Source organism: Pteropus vampyrus, unplaced genomic scaffold (assembly GCF_000151845.1).
Source record: "Pteropus vampyrus isolate Shadow unplaced genomic scaffold, Pvam_2.0 Scaffold65, whole genome shotgun sequence".
Lineage (NCBI taxonomy): Eukaryota > Metazoa > Chordata > Mammalia > Chiroptera > Pteropodidae > Pteropus > Pteropus vampyrus.
In genome coordinates this window covers 2,979,970-3,002,661 of record NW_011888846.1, presented here as the reverse complement: position 1 = coordinate 3,002,661, position 22,692 = coordinate 2,979,970, and the positions used below count along the sequence as shown (strand labels likewise).

The 22,692-nt window shown below is 35.5% G+C and overlaps 2 protein-coding genes across 2 annotated transcripts in view; one reads left to right on the top strand and one right to left on the bottom strand.

The window, feature by feature from the left end:
• The window catches only part of RALGPS2 (Ral GEF with PH domain and SH3 binding motif 2), a 100,150-nt gene that overhangs the window by 32,178 nt on the left and 45,280 nt on the right, over positions 1-22,692 (top strand). The gene's annotated exons all lie outside the window — the stretch shown is intronic.
• Positions 5,804-22,672, bottom strand: ANGPTL1 (angiopoietin like 1). Its single transcript, XM_023531255.1, has 4 exons — positions 20,051-22,672; positions 9,331-9,524; positions 7,621-7,891; positions 5,804-6,205 (listed from the first exon to the last, which is right to left on the bottom strand). Exons 1-4 carry the CDS (start codon positions 20,943-20,945, stop codon positions 6,018-6,020), a joined length of 1,548 nt encoding a protein of 515 aa, XP_023387023.1. The 5' UTR covers positions 20,946-22,672; the 3' UTR covers positions 5,804-6,017.

Here is a 22,692-nt window from a genome sequence, read left to right as displayed (position 1 = left end):
AATTCATAAGAAACTAGGCCTAGTACAGCATTTACTCCTGAGGTGCTATACATTTGATAGGACAGAACCTGCCCTGAGACATTTTAAAGATAATATTCATGCAGATTGGCAGCTTCTATTTTACTGTCCTCCTTCTAGTGTACAGAATTTGCATAATGCTGCCCTTTATCCATTATGTCTGCAAAGGCTCTTATGGAAAGAATATATCAACCAGAGGAACCTGTAATGCCTAGAGGGAAGGTAAAGGCTAGTCATCTGTTTCTTTACATGAGATCCGATCCAAACTAATGGTGCTTTTACCCCTAAAAATTATGATTAAAACCAGCCATTCTTTGTGAAGCTTTAAAAAGAAGGTAGGGCGTTATATGCTGACAAAACTTTTATTTTGATACTGCCAGATTTATCTATAACTCAATGTGGATTAAATTCTAAGAAGTAGAAAATGTATTCTTGGCTTTCAACTCATCATCCCTTGAAAAATGGTCTCTTCTGTTCTCATTCAAGGTAAAAATTAGTCAGCCTGGACAATATGGTGAAAAATTCTTAGAATAGGGATACAGTTTTTCTGGAGAGGAATAGTTTGGCATATCTCAAGGAAAAATTGTTTTGTATGAGAATTACTCCTTTAAATCTGAAAATCATTAACAGCAATCATTTGTTCTTGTCATTGGAGAACAATCTTAAGGGGCTCATGGAAGAATTTGGCATGGGAAGTTTTGCTTTGCCAGAGAGAAAGAAAAGTAGAACATTGTGCAAAAATAATTTAGTTGTATGAAACGTGATATTCTTTCATGTATATTTTCTAGCCTCATTTCTACTTTATTCATGTAATAATGCAGTAGCTCAACCAGTTCAGGATGTTTTCTGGGAAAGAAGGCGTATTTTTAAAACTGTGGAAATAAGTAAATTGTTGCTGTTCTATATATTGTTTTCTTTTAAATAGAAACAGAGACTGCCTTGTAAACGCTCCTGCCTTTCTGTAGGACATGAGTACATTGCTTCGATGTTTGTAGGTGTGAGTCCCCACAACTGTAGGGTGAGCTCCCCCCACACGCTTAAGTTTTAATTTAATATGTTAGATTTTCATAATAGGCCTTTGTGTGTGTGTGTGTGTGTGTGTGTGTGTGTGTGTGTGTGTGTGTGTGTAGAAGAGAAAAGCTGTCCTTATAGCTTTCTGTAAATAGTGCCCTCTCCATCCCCCATTCTCTGAAAAGCACCATTTTATTTCCATTATGATGTTTGCATTCATCTGTCACCCCCTCAGCAGTAGGTAATCCTTTCTTTGTCATGATTCAAGACTTTACCCTTAGCATCTAGAACTAAAGTAGGCACTTAGTAATATTTGTCGGTTGAATTAGTTAAATAATCCCTTTCTATCTCTTCCCATTGTTCCAGTAACTTTGTTTTAAATACAATAAATTTATCTTTGTGATATTTTTATATACATCAACTCCCTACCCACCCCCAGTTCTCTTTTGATACATCAGCTGGCTATCGAATATTTGCTTAGCAGTATGCTTGGTGCTCGGATGTATAGCAGGGAATTAAATGAACTTTGTCCCTGATTTTATGGAACTTCATGTCTCTTCAGTACCAAAGGTTTGATTACTTTGTGAATAATCCTTCCTGTCTCTGTGTCATGGAAGAGGGAGGTACAGGCCTTGTTAGTGATGGTCTCATCACAGCTAATGAAATGTTTAAAGCATGCCTAGATTTACAGGACCTTCAGGTTTTATCTCATCCTTTTATTTTTTTCAGTAGTTTTTACCTTTCTTGATCTCTCAGTAGAATATGGTTCTGTAGTATTACATTAGTTATAGGAACTTCTAACCTATGTACAAATATTTTCAAAAACAGTAGCTTTTTATTCACATTTCTATTCAGATCATTTCAACAAAATCCAGAGCTTTCTGCAGCTCCGTGGGGATTGAGATTTTTTTTCCTTCTCCTTTGATAGAATTGTACTTGTTAAATGTATAAAAAGTTCTGACACTGATCTCAGAAATGCCTAATGGTTAAAAATTGTTGTTGGCATTTAATATTTGAGTTTTATTGCATTTTCCTTTCTTTGTTTTGATTTGCAAATAATACACCATGGATTACTTTACTTATTCTTCTCATTAGACTACATATTGTATTCTACAACAGCAGTAAAGCATGTTCAGTCATTTTCTTTTGAATCCTGAGAATGAGCTCTAAGTGGCAGCTAGCCTAGTTTTTTCTTGGCCAAAATGACATCCCTATTTTCCATTACCTCATTTATATTCTCTTTTACCCTTTTTTTTTAATGTATTTAAAATTCCTCTAACATTCTTCAATGGTATACGTATTTTCTGAAGTTTATTTTAGATCACTTAAAGACTTGTGATATAAAAGGGCTGGGGGCTGGGGGCTGGGGTTGCATTAATTTCTTCCCCATGTTCACAATTTTTCTTTGTATATCAGGGCTGAGGTCTGGGGGCTGGAGTTGCATTAATTTCTTCCCCATGTTCACAGTTTTTCTTTGTATATCTCTTTAAAAAATGTAAAGTAGCTGTATAGATCTACATTTTAATCACGAACAGAAAGATTCCCCCAGTTCCAACAGCTTTGTCAGTAGTGTTTCCAACTGTTGATATTTCAATAATTTGTAATTTTTCAAGCAAACCTGAACAGGAGGATAATAATAAAAATCTTAATCATTAACATTTATTCATCACTTAGTACCATATCCTCAATACTGTGTACTTTATATAAATTATCTAATTTATATGACAATTTTATAAGGTAAGTGATAATATTATTCAGTTTTATAAGGGAAGAAACTGAGATAAGGGAGGTTAAATTGATTTGCTATAAAGATACACATTATAAGTATTTCGTTTATAGTTCAAAAACATTATGAAATTAGTATTTTGGGAATCTGTACTTAGATCGTAACTTTGAGTTTATTCTTCAGTCTGTCCTATAATTATCCATAGAATTACAACTTAGTAACTATTACCCCCCACTGATTAAGTTGAAAACCAAGTTTATTTTTAGATGGCTTTTTTGAGGGTAGGGGAAGAGAGGTCATGGCGTTGTAAGTGGAATCAGGCTTTCCTTTCTTGGTTATCTTTCACAGACTCTAAAAAAAAAAAAAAAGAATATAAAAACTTGTTAGAGTGTAATAATCTTTAACTTACTATTAAGATTAAATACATAAAAATAATATCACAGTAGTATAGATTTACAAGTAATTTAAAACATTTTCATGATTGCCAAAGCTTTTACAGGCTTATCGTGTTAATACCTGTAGGAGTCCTAAGAAGAATGATGCTAGGACCCTAGCATTATTACATAGTGCTAGAATTAGCACTCTCATATGACTCATAGAGTCGAGTGAACATTAGACTGAAATTTTGGTTTTTATACTCTACCAGGCTCAGAGCCTGCGGATAAATTTATTTGTAGATAATCTACGAAATTTCAAAGTGGTATCTGATATTGACATTATCCAAAACCTAAGGTTTTAAAAGTCTGCTTCAGAGATGCAGGTGTTCTACGCGTGGATGGCTTCCTGTTGAGTACAGCAGAATCTAAATCAGTTTTAGCATAAGCTTCATTTCATTTATTAAAAATAACCGAACATAAAGAATCCTTCTGTAAACCAGCTCCAAGGTTATAGCTCATTCTTATTAAAGATGAGCAAACCCGTGTTTATTCCTGGGTAACCTGCAAGTAGCTACGGGACCTTTGCTGCCACACAAGCGACCTGTCTACTCTCTCCCAGGATCCTCATTCGGCTGAAATTGCTGCTCTGGCTGGTCTTTCCTTGGTTTCTATTCTCTTATGGTCCAGTCTCTTAACTACCTGCCATAATAGCGGACATAGTTCTGCTAGATTTGCAAACAAAGGTCATGGGTCAGTGTAATTTTATGTCTGAAAACTTGGCTATTGTTTCTTTTAACACACTTACTGATCACACCCACGCTGTGCAAGGCGCCATAATAGGTGTTACAAAAAGTACATAGATGAGTAGGAATAACCTGATAGCTAAACTCTACTGAGTCCTTGTGTCAGGCTTTCTAAATATTTTACCACATGAATTACCTTGTTTGATTTTCACAACCACCTGAGCTAGGTACTTTTTTATCCCCATTTCATAGATAAGGAAACAGGCAAGAGTATACAAGTTGCCGTAGGTAACCCAGCTAGTGAAGGGTAGAGTTAGGCCACGAACCCAAGCAGTTTTGACTTTAGAACGTCAGCTCTCATATAATACTGTGTCTTACTGTTGTTCTGAAGAAACTCAGGAGGAGCAGTTATTCATAAGCTCCGCCGGGAACTCCAGGACAGCACTGTGAGGGGAGCGGGATGCGCCCCACGGCCCGGACGGCTTAGCTCTCAGCCCAGCTTTCCAGTGTGTGTGCTCACTTTCACCTCATTCTGTTTTTACTAATATTCCTCTTCTATGAAAATTCTGTAAGACTAGTCTCTGATCGAGTTTTGGATGTTTAAGTGAAATGCTACAGTCGTTAATAAATGAAATGCCCTAATAAAGTTTTATTCAGGTAAGACTCGATATGACGGTTAGATGCCTAATTCCTCCCAGAAGTCTTAGAGCAGATTTATTTTATTGGTTCTGAGGATGTGGTAGGAAGAGATTTGAAAACTGTCTTAAATGACCATAGATAAAACAAAGAATGAGGTTCTGACGGTCTCTTAGCCTCTGTCACCAGCAGTTTTATTTTGAGATGTGGCAGAGGGAAAACTGTTGGGTCATGTTGGTGGTCTTGAGTTGTTCAAACGATTGTCTTCAGTTCTGATTGGATTTTCTTTTTGTTTGAGCAAAAGTCCCTTGAGGTGTCTCAAATTTTAGTTCACAAATAAATTAAGGGAAGGTCAGCTGTAAGCAGCGAACATGTTTCTGGAAGGAAGTTGTTTCAAAAGTTTGGTGGTAGAGCTGTTAGTTGCAAAGATGAGTTAAAGACACACACTGTAAATGGAATTAGCAATTTGGACTAACGGAACCCCTGTGGATTCTGCACTGAAGCTATTGAATCGTAGCTTTGGGAAAACATCTGACATTTCCTTAAAGTTGTTCTGGTCCCACCCACAGGTGTGCAGTCATGCTTGTAAAGCTACCCGAGCTTTCTGACTTGAATAGCAGACAGATTTTTTCCCCCAAATAGTAAGGGTCAGTAAGTTAGAGGGGAAAGTATTTATAAATAAGCTTAGAGTTATAATTCAAATCTGTTAGACCATTGCCTCACTAAATATTCTGCATTTTTATAATGTCAGTATTTTGCTGATATAACAACATAAAAATGTGTTTTAGGAGATTTTGGTGCTCAGCAAACCATATGAAGATAATACTAAAAAATTATTTATATATTTTCGTTTTTATAAATTGACCATTTAAATATTGTATGCATTTATTTTTTTGTTTTCAAAAACTATGTATTTTAATACTGTGGGTCATTTAATTCTTTGGGGAAATTGGCATAAAGTATGTTATCAAGAATTCACATTTAATTTCATGTGAAAGGAACAAATTCAAATTGAAATAATTTTATTCAATGCAAAATGTATTTTCTATTGGCAAAACTAGAGTTTTCTCTAATTTCCTGTCTATATTTTTATAAATAAAATGTATTAGTTGGCTGAAATCTTAAAATTATTTTTTCATTGAAAGAGCAGTCTCATAAAGTTTTTAAATAAATTGTTAAGGATCTTTGAACATGTATTCAGTTTTGATTTAAAATAAAGCTAAGATTTGTTTTACATGTGGCAAATATTTACATTTTAGAAAACAAACTTTGCCTGTATTTAGTCAATATAATTTTTAAAATAACTAGGATTATGGATAGCAATAATCATCTGCAGTATATTGAAGGAAGATGAAACTTCATAACTCCGCTCTTATAGTTATGATAAAATTCATTTAAAAAACTATATCCATGGAAATGAATTGTGCAAAATAATACACATTTGACATTTACATTTTTAGGAACTTAAAAATACAGAGTTCTATTTAAGTTGTAGACTGTGCCCCTTCAGTCAATAGGCTTGATCATCATCTGGACTGCCCTCAAGGAGTAGGACCCGCCTCGGTATTCGGCCCAGAAGACTCCGTCTTGGTACTTGCTTCTGTAATGGCCGCCTCTGTACCAGACTCCGTTGAGGTTGGAGTGCGCACAGGCATTGTACCACCATCCTCCTTTATGAAAGTGGGCGCAGTTCCCTTTGAGGAGAAAACAGAGATAGCAAAGTAAAAGTTTCTTCTAAGTATGGTACTCCATAAACCATCAGAAACTTATTCTGCCTTTGGAACAATTGAATTGGAGTTTTTCTTACTGATATCTGTTACCTTTATCTTCATAGTTTAGTTTCTTCATTTATTCTCTTACTCTTCCTTAAGTATCAAGTACCTGAAAAATCACTTAAAATTGCCTTGTTTTATCTTGCCCTTTGCTTGCATAGGACTTGCTTCTTTTTTTAAGTGACTTAATTTTCTAGGCAGCAGGGTAAGTAAAATATAATCTGTTTTGTGTGTTGGGGGGGAGATTGGAGAAAATGGGAAGAAAAGACAGGGAGTTGCTTAAGAGTAAAGTTTAAGGAAAATTAAATTCTCTATAGCAAAAAAATAATATAAAATAGCACTACTAACAATTAAATGAGTTTTTTAAGTAAGGCATATGTTATGGTCCTGTCGCTCTTCCTCTTTCCTCTTTGCCTGGGTGAAATAGGTTAAAATAGCGATCTATGGGCTGCTTGCCAGGATACAGCTGAACAGAACTGTAAATCAATTTTTTTGGGGGGGGGCGGGGGGAAGGCGTCTTCATCAGCGCCAAAAACCTGAGTTAGAAAGGCAAAAGTATATGAAAATTAAATTTAAAATTATATTATGTGGATGACCTGATTGATTCTAAAGAGCACATCAACTTCCCCTCTAAGCAAGAGCTTTCCCGACTCTTCTCTACGCGTCTTACTCGTCTTGCTGTCCCTGTACTAAGAACTGGGTGCCTGTTACCCGCACACCCAGTGGCTGGCTTCCTGTACACCCGCAGGTCTTTGTTTGGATGTCGCCATCGCACAGTCACCTCTCTGGTCCACCCCATACACAACAGCACCCCTCCCACCCCACTCCCCGCTGCCCAACCACTTTCTGTTCCCTTACTCGGTTTTATTTTTCTTAGAGTACTTGTCACCGCCTGAAAGGTCATTTTGTCTCATTCTAGAGAGTAAGCTCCATAAGAGCAGGAACTTTGGTCACTGCTGTTGTCTTCAGCCCCTTCGGCGGTGCCTGGCACATGGGAGGTATTCAGTTTGCGTTTGTTTTGAATGTAAGGCAGTTGAGAGTTTTATTTCCAGATGAATGAGGATCTGTTTTGTTTTGCACCATCCGCCCCCGTCACCCCCCGAACCCCCCGCCCCGGTTAGAAAAACAGAACCTTGTTCTTCCCAGAGCTCAAGCTTTAGAGTTGCCTTATAGAAGAGATCCTAAAGCAACTCCTTTCAGCAGATTATATTCTCTTTCAGTCTCAAATGACCTTTCTGGAAAGATTCTTAGTAAGGTAAGCCTTAGTAATAGGATCTAGTTCATGCACAGGAAGTGGCGATTCCACAGAGGGTGCACGTCGGTCTTTCCTGGCTCACCCGTGTACATGTCTTTGTCTCTGTCCAGCGTGGTGAACTGTTTACCGTTGTGCCACATCATAGAATCCCCTGCGTTCCCCTGGTACGTTCCCAGGCGCAGTCTGTAGAACTCGTTCTCCGGTTCCAGGCGGAAGCTGCTGTACTCCGCATAGACTTTCTTGTCACTCCAGTCTTCCAGTTCAATCAGCAACTTGTAGTTGTCTTGATTGCTAAGCATATAGATATTTTCTAATCCGAGCCAGTATTCTCCATCAATGTTTCCAAACCCTTTCTGTCGATAAACAAAGCACAAAAGGACATAAGTAAGTGTAGAGAGAGAAAACTTTTTTATACATAAGTTTTAAACATTTGAGAGTGTAAAGATATTGGCCATTTAAGTGGGAACGTGAATTTCCATTTTAGTAGGTCACCTGATCTTCAAAAGCCCCACATAGTCATTTTGTTTTGTTTTGCTTTCTCTTTATTTGTCAGTAGTATTTATCTGCACAGCTAGTTTCAAACCCTACAAATAAGACAAAGGCAAAATGGAATGAAAATTATTCATAGCCACTAAAAATATTAACTAGTAAACTACCCAAATCTTTGAAAAGGGTTCCTGATCTCATACAAAGAGCCTTTTTTCTTTTTCTAAAAGTTTATAAAGTTCCCACCATAGTCAAACAAAAAAGATATCTAACATTATTGTCATTCATTAAAAATGATGCTGCTTTAGAACAAATTATCTTCTTTAGCTCTATTGTAATAAGTAAATTTCATACATAAAAGTAGATAAAATGGTAATCTTCAAAGTTCTCCCTTTGAAAAACTATAGATTAACGTTTGAAAAAAATAATTAACTGTCCTATTGCAGTAAGCATATTCCATTGCAGGTATGCAGCAGAATTTAAGTTGAGTAAACCTGATCTTAACACTAAATGCATTTTCAAGGAGGTCGTGCTGCAGGATTTCTTTTTTTCTAGTTTCTTGTTTAGAAATTTACACAATTCTGACACGGATATATTAATGTCTCATTTTTATCTGCCAGTGAAATAATCACCTAAGACTGAGTAATCACGTTACTTCACAATTTTGATTGAAAAATTAACCATCCAGAAAATACACTTTCTCCCATCTGCCATCCTTAAACTGAAGGTGGTATATACTCATAAAATTAGCATAATGAACGTCAACATTAGTAGCAAAGACTAGTTGTTGACCTTTCCAAAACTGGTATTGCATGATTCTGGTCCTGTATGAAAATCTGGGTGTACATCAAATTATTCTCAACAGCACCAGTGTTTGGTGTCATCAACTTAAAACATGGAGTGACTATCAGAGGTAGTCATAGAAATAGAGTCATCCGTTAAGCCCTATACTTTATTATTGCTTAAATAAATAAACCCGATGATGGATACAGATGTGGTCATAAACAGAACAGCAGTTATCTTCTTAGGAAGTGGAATTAGGAGTGGTCTTTGCAAAGAATTAAATACACGTATAAGTCATCCAGACAGAAGGGGTCATTTTATAGTACATCTTTGGTTTCCTTTTTACATTTTAATTTTGACTTTAAAACTAGAAATGAGAATCATCTTTTGCACAAATGTAGATAATGGGAAACATATGGATAGTTATTTTTTAACTGTGTATCTTATTTATTGCATAGAATGGCTACTCTTGCAAGAGCTGCTTTTGTTCTACCTCTCCCCCAGGTCTGAATCTCTGTTTTACCTTATAATTGTCCCAGTTTCTGAAGAAGTTGACAGAGCCATCTATTCTTTTCTGAATAACAGTCCAGCCCCCAGGATCCAAACTGTTCTCACACCATAACTGCAATGGTCCATTGCTGTTTTCAGGTTTAATCATGTAAATCCCACTGATCGAATGACCCGCTTCTTTTGCATGCTGACAGTCTTTGAACGGTCCTGAAATAAAAATATCATTGATTGCCAGGAAATGTAATAGAAAAACAGCCAGATTAAAAGAGTTTTTAATCAAGGGTCTTACCTTTCTGTCTTTTTTTACAGATAGCATTTTTTATCTATTGTATACACAATATTATAAAAGTTAAAAACTAAATAAAAGGATTATCCCAGTCCCACTATCCAGAACATTAACTTGTTTCATTTTTGTAAGTTTTTGTCTGTATACATACATGTTCACTTGTTATAATTTCTAACACACACAAAATTGGATTGTCTTTTTAACAAACCTTTCACGAGATTATAGTCTTCATTCTAGCACTTACAGTAGCTGTAATTATACAGCCTTTGATGTTGACATAATTTATTCTGCTATTATTGGCCATTGAAGTTTCATCTCATTTTACTATTATAAATAATACTGCACAAAGTGTCTTCTCATTGGCTTCATTTTTTCATGTTTTACAAAAATGCTCTGCTGGATGAAGAACATGTAAACACTTTACAGCTCCTCTTAGTACCCAGTTTACAGTTTTCAAAATTTGATTTCAATGGATACACTGGTCCTTTGTGATACTCACTGAAAGCAGCGTACCGTAGTCAAATAAGTTTTAGAATTGCTAAACGTTATATTGCCCTTTTGGAAACTCACAGTGTGCATTCACGTATTAAAGACTGAGAAGCCCTGAAATAAACTAAGTTTCTCAAACTTATAGAATCTTCTAACTTTTTCCTCATCCAATAGTCCATGAGAATACATTTCAGGAATGTTGGCAACATGCCTTTCTAAAGAGTTATATCAATTTATATGACTAATAGTAATTTTCTTTCTTAATCTACACAATGACCTTATGATAGTTTACAGATGTTCCGTACATGAAACAATTAACCAGGCTGTTACATTTGCCCCCATGTTATTTCATACTTTTATTCTCTCCCTATTTTTTAATCCACTAATAAGTTCTTTATATCTTTTAAAGTGACAAAACATTTCATAAGATCATTTGTAGAGTGTCTCGCTCTTGAATGTGTGATGTCCACATTTTTGGATCTTAAAAACACTTTGAACATTCTTCGTTTCACCCCTCTGTGGTGTTCTGATCCTTGTTTTTTTTTTATAAGCATGTAAAAATATTAAGTGATTTTAAAATAAGAATTATCCTAAAAGATCTATTAGAACAAGAAAGTATAGAAATCTCAGTTGTCAAATTTTAAATTTCACTAGAAATTTTTTAATTCTGACATAATTATCTGATAGTAGAGTTTAGTCAAGTAAAGTTCATACAGGTTATTTTCAGTCTGTACTATAAAGTTAATAGGATTGTTGAAATTTTGAGAAATGTGTTATTTATACTGTGCCAAGTATATACAGGGTCCCTTTTGGGCCTTATTGGGGTAGAATTGATCTCATTAAATAAATAGTTATACAGTTACATCATTCGAAGTTTTTAGGGTCTGTGAACTCTTCCTTCTAGATTGCTCCTTGAGGACAGAGACTGTTTCTGTTTTTCTTCTGACTTCATGTCATCAGTATTTTAACTATTAGTAGTTTGCTGTCAATAATTTTTTGTTAAATAAATGAATCAATTAACTGGCCTTCACATTTTAAATGCAAGGAAATTGAAAACCACACTCAAAAATCAAGAGATAATCAGTTTCTCTAGTCCAGATTTTTATGTGTAATTGATATTTATGTTTCAGAGTTTAAAAAATCGTAACAGTGACCATGAGCACTATAGATTACTAGTAAAAAAATTTAGAAACTGCAAAGATTGCTATCTTTCTTGGGTTACATTTATTTTACGTATTGAAATTTTGGGTTCTAGAGTTTCAATTTGATTCTTTTTTTATGGTTTTTATTTCACTTCCGAGATTACCAGTCCTGTTCTCATTGTGAATATATTTTTCTTTAAGCTCTAATAACTACTATAAAAATTCTTGTCTTTTTTATTTCTGGTTTGCTGGGACTTTTTATCATGAATGGGTTTTGGATTTTATCAGAGTCTTTTTATTTATCTACTGAGATGATGATAAGATTTTTCTTTTTTCATTTGTTAATGTGATGAATCCTGTTGATTGTATTTTTAATGTTAAACCAAGCTCGTATTCCTGGAATAACCTCAATTTGATTATGGTGTAGTATCGTTTTTATATATTGCTGGATTTGATTTGCTAAAATTTTGTTAAGAACTTCTGCTTTTATATTCATGAGGATATTGGTTAGTCGGTGAAATCTCATAAATGGGTTCTTAATCTGGGGAGGACTATGATAAAAATAATGTTTGAGCTTATTAGACTGGCCATAAATTAAATCACATTTCATTTAAATTCAGTGCAAATTATTTTTATATTATCTTCAATATAAAACCTCACTTATTGTATTTAAATTACAAAGTATTCACAGCTGTTAACACAATACTTAATGTTAAGTAATCATTATCAGTAACTTATTTCTCTTTTCTCCATTGTTGCTAACCTTGACACAGTTATAGCTTATTTAATAATTTAAGTAGCCTATTTAATAAATATATGCTTATTTAATAATTTTAATGTGGCTAATCAAAGATGAATATACAGTCATTTATGCCTTAGAGAAATAACGTATTCCTGAAAAATCTGTCCTTCAAAATCATGCACTAAAAATAACAGCTCATGTTAGCTGTTAGCATACTTTGTATTCAGCCCCAGTTAACTTGTGGTACAAAACATTGATATGCTTGGGGAAAATCTCATATAAGTCAGTATGACCTCTTTGTTTTACTGATATTATTCTCCTTTTTCTTTTGCTAGTCACATGAGCTGCTTCACATTATAGAAACATGCACTTTAATCAATTCAGAGAAGGTTAAAGAAGTTGTATGATCACATAGAATGAAATTTATAGAATTTAAATTTCCTATGTGAGAATGAAATGGAAGAAAAAGTGAAGTATGATTTCCAAGACCATTTTGAGATTATTTTGTGTAATGCACAGTAATACATTCATTTGTTTACTCATAGAGCTCCCTGTGGACAAAAACTGTATGTTTTGGTTGTGTATCCACAGTTTAAGCCCACTTAGGCATTCATATATTTGTTGAATTAAATAATTTTGGTAGCCGCAGTGGTTTTCTTAGTTCTGCATTATTTTTTTCAGAAATGTCTTTGATGTTTCTGCTACTGGCTAGAAACTGTTTTAGGTTCAAGCGATAAACAACCACAGGGTCAAGTGCGAAGTAGGGGAAGTGGCACGTATAAAGAGATAATTTCACTATAACGTGACGGGTACTTTGATGCAGACACGTGCTAAGAAATAGATAACCCAGATTTGCAAGGGAGAGATCAGAATCTACCTGTGTCTGAGATGAGTTTCGAAGATTGATGAGGAGCAAGCTCGCGGGGGTAGGGGATCTGATCGAGGCCACATGTGGGTGACGTGCTGAGGCATGGAGACAGGAGAGAGCTGGGTGTCAGAGAGGAATTGTGCATTTGGTATGTCTGAAATGTGAGCGGTGGAGGGTGGTCCTTAGAGCTATAGAGTTGAAACTGATTCCTTTGGTTTAAAAGTGTAGTCATCATGCTTCTTTCCAAAGTTAGCCAGATTTTTCTAAGTTGTCAGTTTTAGAATAGTCACGATATCCGAGGAACATTGCTCTTACTTTAAAACCTATTAGTGTTGAAATTTAATGTAAAGTGGTTTTGTTGCAATACATATAAATATTTCTCTCATTTTGGAAATTTTCTTATTCTATGACTGTCACCTCTGTTATTGCTTATTCCATGAATGTCATCTTTGTAAATATTGACTTTGAACTCATTGGAGTATAGTTTTGACAGTTTACACTTTATATTTAAGTATATATCTACAAGTTGGACTTTATTAGGTTATTTGAATTGCCGTCAAATATTTAGAAACATCAAGGTTTTAAATGTTGACAGAATATTTATAAAATGTTCTTTTTCTGCTATTTAATAGGCCCTTGGATACTTAATATACAAATTGCGGAGAGTTCTGGGTTTTCTAAATCCATCTTTGATTTGATAAGACTTCCATTACTGCAAATTTAAAATTATCTTCAACTTTAATTTTTCGACCATCTTTTTTTGTAGTGTGCTTCATGTTGACAGTTTGGATGCCTATTAGACTTAGTTGACATAAAGGCTTAGGAAAATTTAGTTGAAATCCTTCTTCAGTACATGTGGATAAAATTAATAAAAATAGTGCTTATTGCTGCTTTTCTTCCTTCAGTAAATTTAGTATTTGTTTACATTTATTTTCTAAATAAACCATAACCTGTCTTAGCCCAGTGTATACTGTTGATTTTAGCAAAAATATTTTCTCAATAATAATGAGAAAATATTTACTCTTATTTACTCTCTGCTCTAGAACTAGATTATAAACCATTCTTAAGTGTTTTACTACTTTCTCTGTACCTTAAAAAAAACATCGTTTAATAGGAACTTTAAAATGACTAGTAGAAAAGTACCAGTTTTATTTTTGAGAGGTTAAATTTAACTTGTTAGTTTGCATATTATCAGAAATAAATTAATTGATATATTATTTAGGAATTTGTTCATAGTGGTTCAAAGGATATAGACTGAAAATACCTTCCTTTTAAAATATGAATTTTATTAACCTTTTTTCTTGCACTGAGTAATCTTGCAATAGTCCTCATCTTCCATGACACACAATTGGATTCTCCTCAAGGCGGGAAACTGGAATTCTGTACATTAAATTCGAAGGACCAGTCTCTCTTCCTCAGCTTATTTGATGATTAAAGTTTGTATGGGGCTAACAAACTCCAGTTAATAGATCTGGTTCATAGAAAGAAAAATATTGACCAGTCATGCCACATTGTTTCCCAGTGTGTATTTTTCATTAAAAAACCATATTTTGAACACAATGGTGGGTTAAAAAAAAGATTTCATACTTTAAATAGCACCTTTACTGAAACCATCTTTAACATTTATCTGCCCTTTTTCTATAAACTGATTACTTAGAGGGATAATCCTTCTCTTTTTATTGTTGAATTTATCATTTATTTTCTTTTTCTCAATTCTGTGCTCTTTTTGATAGTACAAAACAAAACAAAACAAAACAGTTTAGAGATTTCAAATAATGAGTCAGCAAGTAAAATCTTTTGAGAGGTAAACTTTTTAATTGTGTTGTGAGTTAATTATAAGATAAATACATTTGACAGCATTTCTGGAATGAGAAGTTTGAGGCAAATATTTTATAAAGTAGTAATAGATTCTTTCTTGTAATAATATGAATTACTTTATTTATTAACCTAAGTTTAAAATGCACTTAGCAACCTCAGCTTTTATTTTTGAAGTTATTAAAGAATTTGTCGATTGGTTTTCCTAACGGGTTGAGAATCATATTCCCATAGCTCCTTTGCTTATTAACCAGTCTTTTTTAGTTTAGTTTTTTGTTTTAAGTATTACTATAAGTATTCCACTGAAACCATTTGAATCTTGAAAATTATGAATAGGAAGCATTTTAAATAATTGAAAATTAGCTTGTTACCCACTAAAAAGCATATTTTTCATTTCTGATAATTGCTTTTCAAGTTTAACTTTTGAATCTTACCTTTGATGCCTCCATACATGGCAAGGCAAGGCACATATAGAGAAGTGTACCAAAAAATGTAATAATTAAAGACAGTCAGACCATCTACACACAGAGTATTTTCACATGCATCACCTCATTTAATCATCACAGCGATCTCTTAGGGAAAATGCAACTGGATCTCAGAAAAGCCATGCCAGAATCCAGGTTTCCCATTATTCAGATTTATGCTCTAAAATCCTGTGAAGAAACTTCTATTTCCATTTATCTACGAGGAATGAACTTGTTTTTATAAATATACCATTTGCAAAAAAGTAATGTTTTCTTTTATAAAAAATTAACCTGAAATACAGCCAGTGAATAACTAACAGTTAATTTTATCGAGGCAGTTTGCCAGGTGTTTAGTTAACATTTCCAAACATTTTGTTTTAAGGTAGAGAGATAATTTATTTTAAACTAACAGAATCATGCTATTTTGCTGTAAGTTCATACGAAGTTCATTCTTTTGAGGTGTATTTTTTTGTAACTATTTTTAAAGAAAATATAAAATTACCTGTCATTAAAACACCTTTTTAAAAAATGATGGTAAGATATATATAACATAATATTTACCATCTTAACCATTTTTAAGTGTGTAGTTCGGTGGCATTGGTACATTCTCATTATTGTGCAGTCAATCTCCAGAACTTTTTTCATCTTGCAAAACTGAAACTCTGTACCCCATTAAACAGTAGCTCCCCATTCCCCACTCACCCTAGCCCGAGAGCCACCATTCTACTTTCTGCCTCTATGAATCTGAGTACTCAAGGTACCTCACATCAGTGGAATCATACAGTATTTGACTTTTTTGTGATGGGCTGAAACACTTTTTAAATAATACATAACGTTATTCATTTAGGGACTTTAGAGCAATCATATACCTACACGTAGAGAACAGTAATATGAACTTCTTGGTGCCAGAAGCATATGTAGTATCCATCTATCTTTTCCCTTTTTGTGCAGGCACCCAAACAGTTTAGACATATTTTCCAGTCAGACGTAAGAATGATACAAACAAAGATTTTAGCACATCATATATAAAGAAAAGACAACAGCAAGTCTGTTTATTGCTGCTTATAGTAATTTATATTTGATAAGAATCACAGAATATTAGAATGTTAGAATCATCCAGTCTAGCCAATGCTCATTGTACAAATGAAAAAACAGACGAGCAGGCAAGTGACTGACCCAAGGTCAGTAACAAAGAAAAAAGTTTTCTTAATTCTGTGTACATTCCTCGTATGAAATGAACGTTCTTATGGTATAACTAATTGTGTCCTTGAATTTCAGAGACCAACATTATGGCCTAAAATAAGTAAAAAGTTATGTTTATTACAAATAAGTTATGAATAACAGAAAAGATTATGCCTATCCTTAATATTTACATTAAGGATTGGTTTATTAGGGACATATACATCATTGTTTCATTAAAGCATAAATCTGTTTAATGGGAATATGCTGAATCCCTAGCATGGGGTTTAATTCTGTAATATTGGATTTTTCTTGCACTACAGCTCAGTGTATAATAAAACCTAGAAATGATATATTTCATTTTGTATAAGCATTTTTTCATGTGTCAGTGTATCAATATGTGAATAAGCATTTCTTCTAGAATTGGTGATACCATCCACTTAAGATTCAGTACCCATGGAAAATAACACCATATTTACATAACCGTATACCCCATCAGTTAAAAAAAATTCCACATACTTCACTTATGTTTATGAATTGTATGTACAAACTACTATACTGATATTGTATACATTAAAAGCTTACACAAAATGTAAATTTTTAAAAGATATCAAAAATATATTTTTCTATACATAGTGGATCATTTTGTACATATCTTTAGAAGTATAAGGGTGTGGGAATTAATTATGACCATGATTTATGTAATTTGATGGTACTCTAAGCCTATTGTTACTGCGAATTATAACAGTATAAAAATGAATGAATCCAGTACAATAGAATGTATTAAAGTACTTCTGTGAAGGTCTTTGGAATGACAACTTTAAGAAGCTCTATAAAAATGTAATACCAAGGCAGTCAGTATTTATTTAGCATCTTCAAATGAGAGACAATATCCATATACCAGGAAGGAGCTTATGTTATAGTAGGAAGTAATTTATTTAAATGTGTATATAAGTCCCGTGTGTAAAGATAGATGTGTATATAAGTCCTGTGTATAAAGATAACTGATAATTCAAGAGAGAATATAAGAAATAGAGACTTTCATGGACAGAAGCAATCACTTCAAGCCTGTGGGAGTTAACAGGGGCTTCAAGGAGGAGTAGCTATTTTTTTATTTTATTTTACTTTATTTTAGTCTGAGCCTTATCATTTGAATAGACAGAAAGCACAGAAAAAACTTAGAAGACTGAGTTGATTCGTTTTATTGAAGCACACAGTTTTTGTGAAGGAAAGCTAAAGAAGTAGAATTTGATTCTTTTGAGGAGGATATTAGCCTCACCTAGGCTAAGGAAATTGGACTTTTCCTGTTTGCTTTGGGGGGACTGCTAAGCAGAAGTGTGCTGTGATCACAGTGGTAGTTTAAGGAGACGTCTCTTGGCATCGTAGAATACACTTTGATGGAGAGAGAAAATGGAGTTAGGGAGACCAGTCGACAAGCTATTATGCAACTCTTAGTAAAAATTAACATTGGAGTGCCAGGCACTGTTCTAAGCATGCCTCAAGTGTTCGGCTCTGTGAGGTTAAGTACTGTTATTATTCCCATTTTACAGATGAGGAAACTGAGGCACAGAGCAATTCTCTCCCCCTCCCCTGCCCAAGGTCACACAACTAGTAATCTAGGAAGTCTCCATCCTCTAGCTGCTGCCATAGACAGCTTGGATCTAAGCTAGAACTCGGGCTCTGCGTAGAAATGATGGACGCAGCCATGGAAGACTGAAAAGTCACATGGGTAGAACTTGGCTGACTGTGTGGGGGTCAGGAGGGGCGTGTTGAAGATGAGCCGAGCGAAGTCAGAATTGGGCAGTAACATGAATCAAAATAGAGAAATCAAGATCGACTGACCAGTTTTACAGAAATTTATCCCAAGGATATAATCATAGAGAAAGAAAAAGCAAAACAGAGGTGTTTTTTTTTTAATTACAAGATATTGATTACCGTGTTTATGAGAGGAGGGAAAAAAGAAAAACTTGGAGGTTATTACCAAAATGTTAATGATATGTCTCTGAGTATTTGGATATTCCATGACACTTTTTAAAAAGTATATTAGTATTTTCTAGATTTTTCTGTAGTAAAGGTGTATTGTTTTTATAACAATAATTTACCTATTTCTAAAAGGAGCGTACTAGTTTGGGGAAAAGGTTATTTTAGAGTCTACTTATTAATTCATTCATCCATTTTTCAAGTGTTTATTGTAGTGCTTACAATATGCTGAGCATAATACCTGATCCTGACTAGGTGTTTGAGATAGAAAAATGAAAAGACAGTTCACTTTCTTTCAGAAGCGTTCAGTCCAGCAGGAAGACAGGCATCCAGTGTAATGTGACATAGGAAATACATGTTCGAGTCAGAGTCAGCAGTCTGGGGAAAGAGCCATCTAGATATGTTTGTTTGAATTTGGGAAGGCATAACATTTAAGACACTGTTTTAGTGAAGCCTTAACAGTTGCCAGGTTGACAGAGAAGCTTAAAGACGGCATTTCACAAAGAAACAGCAGCATGTGAGGTGATGGTAGACTCTCCAGATGCAAACATCCAGCTTAGGTTAGAACCAGGACGGGGAGCTCCAGGCAGGAGTCACCTGAGCAGTGGTGACACCTGTAACCCGTATGAGATCTCTAAATAGAATGTCTTGAAGAGAGCTGTTTTAAGTCTAGGAGAAGGAAGAAGATGCCAATAAAGGACCTAGAGAAGTAGGAAGAATTAGAATATTATGATGTGGAGGTGCAAGAAGCCGTGGTGTCCACTGCTGCAGAGGGCCATGACCGCTTTGTGATGCATGTGACCACAGTCTTCTGTGTTTTTGTTAAATTTGTATCATAGTCTCTGCAGCGTTATGTCCTGCCTTTTCAATAAGTGAATGAACTATGATTTATTTACCTTTCTTTTTTTTAAGCTTTTGAGCATTTGGGCTTTTCCCTCCACTCCAAGGAAACAAATCAACTTGTAAAGAATTCAGGAGACTGGCTTATGAGAAAGTGGATGCAGGTGTAAAATAAATGTAGAAAAAATTCAGGAAGTTAGCAGGGAGCTTACTAGACTGAAACAAAGATGAATTCTAGGCACCTAGATCGGTGACTGGTATTGAATGATTGAAGGAAGAATGATATTAACCAATAGAGTTAGAGAGAGTAGGATGAAGTCTAGTTTTTTTAATGAGAATGAAAACTTATTTATACGTACATGAGTACAAGGTACGAATTGTAGTTTGTTTAGCCTTGGAAAATAGGAGGGCTGCCTTTTCCTCCTGAGACTGAGGACAGGGAGGCTCAGGTTTTGTGCAGATGTTTTCAAGATGGGAAAGAACAAGGACGCTAGGCCCTGAGTAGACTTAATCTCAGCGCAGCAGTAGGTAACGAAGAGGTGTAATTACAGGCTTAAGGAAAATGAAAGCAATTTTTAAATCCTCCTTTTGAGGACGATGCTGATAGGAAGAGCAGCAAGAGGGAAATAAGATGGGTGAGCAGCAGCAAGTACCGAGCTGGAGGCTGATGAGATGCTTTAAAAGCTAGTGACTTAGACTGTAAGAATTCGGATGGAAGACTGTTCATAACTGTTTTACAGAGTCTTAGAACTGAGAGGTGTATCTAAGTTCAATTCTTGATTAATAGAAAACAAAGATAGTAATTTTAATGCTCGTGTATAATTATATAAGCAAAATGAAGAATAAGTATTTATTATGAGTGTTGTTTCATAAACCTTAGAATGTATTAACTTCACACTTCCATTTTTAGCAGTAAGCAGTAACTCACCTTCATTGATGAAAGTCACTGGTGGCATCTTGAAAGGGCTTTTGGTGGGAGCCGTTGCCAGATCAGGCGGTGGCATGAGATCTCTGGGATAACCCGGATCTCTCTGTATCTCGTTACCCCCCAGCAGGCCAGGCGTGTACTGGTGGCTGTTGGGAACGTGTTGTGGCACTACCTGGACAAGAGGAGGAGACACGTGGGGGTCTTGTCGGGAAAATATCCTCAGGCACTGTTCTTCCAACAGAGTGATCATCACGGACTGGTTGTTGACGAGATCCGTCAAGGAAGCATATTTCACCTCTAGTTCCCTGTACCTCGTCGCCATCTTCAACATTTCTGTGGTGACGTTGAGGATTTTATTTTCCAGCTGGGAGAGTTCGAGCGAGTTGTCCCTCTTGCGGATAATCTCGTGCAGCAGCTGCATGTAGAGCTGAGTAACACGCGAGTTCATGTTGCGGCTTTCTTTCCTCAGCAGCTTCACCTCGTTCACGATGTTTCCGTCCACGTCCACCACCAGCTGCAGGACGTCGATCTCCCGCTTCTGCTTGGAGAGCACGTCCTTCAGGTTCTCAAGGTCCATCCGGGTGATCATGTCTTTGATGGCCCCTGCGTCTTGCCCTTTGGTGTTCACGCAGATTGGCCCCGTTATTTTTTGCTCCGGTACCAGAAATGTGTACGCACATTTCTTGACTTCCTCTTTACTGTCTGTGGCCCGAGGGGATCTCCTCTGAGTTATTTTTTTTATTTTGAACTGTCCCCCTCGGCAGCGTCCAGAGCCCGTTAGCAGGAGGAGGAGCACGCTTAGGGTCCAGATAAAAGCCTTCATTTTGAAATGAGGTTGTATGACGTCTTTTTGAAAAAAAAAAAAAAAACGGTGAAGGGAAAAAGTAAAAAGCATTAATACCAATCTTTTAAAGTCCGTAATACACAAAAGTATCTGAGAGGAAAACTGAATTATCTATTGACATTAGTAAATTGGGTCAGAATTATTATTAATTTCTTAAATTCAGTATCATAGCGCCTTCGCATTTGTTTAAACTTAGATCTGAGACTAGTTCTTCAACTGCCACTGTATTCTTTGCTCCCCGGCCAGCGAGCAGATGCTGATGGTGCACCTGTGTGCAGAGGCTGCTGTTAGGTGCTCCTGGGTTTCCTGAGACACTATGAGATACTCTTCTTACCTCCAAAAAGCTCACTTACTATCTTAAAATTCTGAAAACGGTATACAATATTCGTAAGGCATCAATTAAAACATTACTTCCTAACATTAGGTGACTTTAGTAGTCAGTAATTTATATTTATATTGTGCAGTTTCAGTTAAATTAGGTCTCTCAACAAATACCTTTTTTATCTATCAAATTAAAGAAAGATTTTTAGACAAATCTAAAACCAGAAAGTTTTAGCATCATATTTTTGTTTTTGTAGTGTGTCCTTTTGCGATTGGTGACAAGTTTGAAAGTGATAGAATAAGGCTTATGGTCATTATTGTGGGAAATTGCATTTCCTAAATTGTAATATGATATATGCTCTAAGCTTATATGGGATTCAGCAGGTTAATTTTTCTAACAGGTTCTAGTGAACTGTATTTTAGTAAAATGTTAATAATTTTCTATTACCAAGGAAAGAAACTGTCTATAACTGAATATGCTTCTTGGAGTTGGAAAGCCGTAGAGCCCATCTCATTCGAGAACCTCTCTGAACCCAGGTGCATGTTGAGGGCCAGGCCCACACAAAGGGATGAGATTAGAGCCAGGTCTGGAATTCAGGTTCCCTGGCTCGTCAGGTGTTTATGGCAGTGGCACATATGCTAAAATGTGTGCTTAGAGTGTTTCATTTGTGCTGCGGCAGATGAGAAATATTTGTCCTCTATGGTACAGTGTCTACAGAAACACTAGAACTAGTTCCAAACCAAAGCCTCTTCCTTTCTCTATAGTTAACTCCCTAAGGAGTAGCAGCAGTAGAATGGGTAAGATATGTCACTCCATCAGGTCATTAACAAGCTGCGGTGGTGCAGCCCACCTTCTCACGCTTATGAACTTGATTCCTGTCTGCTGTTTTTGACAGATGGCAGTGGATACACTAAATAGAGCTTTCCTATCCCATTTTCCACCCCAGTAGTTGTTTTTTTTATTTAAGAAGCCAGGTCCCAACTCGTTTATGCCTTCTATTAATGATAGCAATGCAGTAATAACAGTTGCATACTTATTGCATGCTTGTTAAATGCCAGGCATTGCTTCAAGCCCTTTACTCTATCAGATCATTTGCTGAGGTAGATTATTATGATCCTCATTTTCAGATGAAGAAACTGGCCAGCAGAAGTTAGGTACCTTACCCAGAATTACACAGCTTCTTAGAGACGGAGCCAGGATTTGAAGCCAGATAGAAAACTCCAAGGTTCATATTTTCCATGTAATCACTATATCACATGGCAGCATATTCTCTCCTATTTTCTATCACCAACATTGTAACAATCCCTTATATTCATGTGTGCTCAACACATGTTAACTGTTTGCATTCATAGCCACACGGTGAAGTAAATGAAGTAAATGCGTGCCATTTTATACAGGAATGAGGTCCTGGAGAAGCTTAAATACCCAAGTGGGATTCAGATCTTCTACTCGTGACTTTTGTAGACCTCTGATTTT